This window comes from Anarrhichthys ocellatus, unplaced genomic scaffold (assembly GCF_004355925.1).
Source record: "Anarrhichthys ocellatus isolate YVR2014 unplaced genomic scaffold, GSC_Weel_1.0 scaffold9379, whole genome shotgun sequence".
NCBI lineage: Eukaryota > Metazoa > Chordata > Actinopteri > Perciformes > Anarhichadidae > Anarrhichthys > Anarrhichthys ocellatus.
In genome coordinates this window covers 1-1,385 of record NW_022289353.1, presented here as the reverse complement: position 1 = coordinate 1,385, position 1,385 = coordinate 1, and the positions used below count along the sequence as shown (strand labels likewise).

The following is a 1,385-nucleotide window of genomic DNA, read 5'->3' as shown; positions in this document are numbered from 1 at the left end:
CACATTAAGAAGACTCTACAGGTGAATAGAGTCACAACATGAACTCATAGATATCACCATGAAACTTCACCACTTCATCACTCACATTAAGAAGACTCTACAGGTGAATAGAGTCACAACATGAACTCACAGATATCACCATGAAACTTCACCACTTCATCACTCACACTAAGAGGAGTATTTATTGTATTACAAGTTTTCTGAAATGTTATGTTTTTATATGCAAATGAGGCATTATGTAATGGTAACTGTTGGTGAATTTAGAAGAAATCTACAGACGCAAACAGACAAAGTAGTAAAATAAACTCATAAATGTGTATTTTTGAAGTTTTTTTTTTTTTTCCTTTAGTCTGACAGAGGATTTGTCTCCTCTTAACCAATATTATTTTTATTTCAGTATAAAGTGTCAGCCGACTGGTTTAACAAATCTACAGGCTTTACATACCAATCAGGGCTGTAGGCCTTTACATTTGATCGTTGAATCATGTATCAATTATCGTCTCATAATCAAATAGTATTTTTTTTTCATCGTGTGACAGAAACAAAGCACAATAAAACACAAGTTTAGCCCATATCTCCTTGAAACAGACCGATTGGTCTGAGTAACTAAGTCTTCTCCGTCAGATCGACGACCTGAAGCTCAAGGTTCAGGATCTGAAGGGGAAGTTTAAGAAGCCAGCCCTGAAGAGGGTGCGGATGTCGGCGGATGCCATGCTGGCCGCTCTGCTGGGCTCCAAACACAAAGTGTCCATGGACCTGAGGGCCAACCTGAAGCAGGTCAAGAAGGAGGTGAAAGACGAGGTGGGTGCAAATTTCACGTTCGACAATTACATTTATTTTTGGTGTGAATGAATCCTCTGATTTCTGTGGTTTCATCTCTGAAATCAAACTTGGATGAAATAAAAGCATTAATAGAACCCGTCCGCTTCTCTTTGGACGTGTTTCTTTGCAGGAGAAGCCGACGGGCGACTGGAGGAAGAACATCGAAGACAGGGCCGGGATGGACGGCAGGAAGAAGATGTTCGAGACTGAGGCGTAAACAGCAGCGTGTTGTTCTTCTGTGAACCAGTTTCATCCATTTCAGTGTGTTATGTGAGTCTATGTTGCTGTGTTTGATTGATAGAATAAATATATCATGTGGTGCTTTAGTAGGTCTCATGCAATAATTTGATAAATCGTGAAATAGATGTTGGGTGTTCCAGAACACTAGTGAGTTGGGTAAATCAAGGTTACAATGTTTACTGAGATAATCAAGTATCATGTAGAGTCGGTGTGTTTCAGCCACAGTTAAGGTGCGTTCAGGTGTCTCTGCAGCCTACCGTTAGCAGAGGTTCTGCCGAGTGACTCTGGTTGTATAGAAGTCTATGAGAAAATGACTCTACTTC

General features: G+C 40.4%; 1 protein-coding gene across 1 annotated transcript; it reads left to right on the top strand.

Moving 5' to 3' along the window:
* Positions 1 to 624: 624 nt before the first annotated feature.
* Positions 625 to 1,148, top strand: LOC116380886 (troponin I, slow skeletal muscle-like; the record flags this gene model as incomplete). The annotated part of the gene is made up of 2 exons (XM_031842710.1): positions 625 to 801; positions 953 to 1,148. Coding segments are annotated over 2 exons (264 nt in total), but the record flags the coding sequence as incomplete, so codon positions are not given.
* Between the last annotated feature and the right edge of the window lie 237 nt (positions 1,149 to 1,385).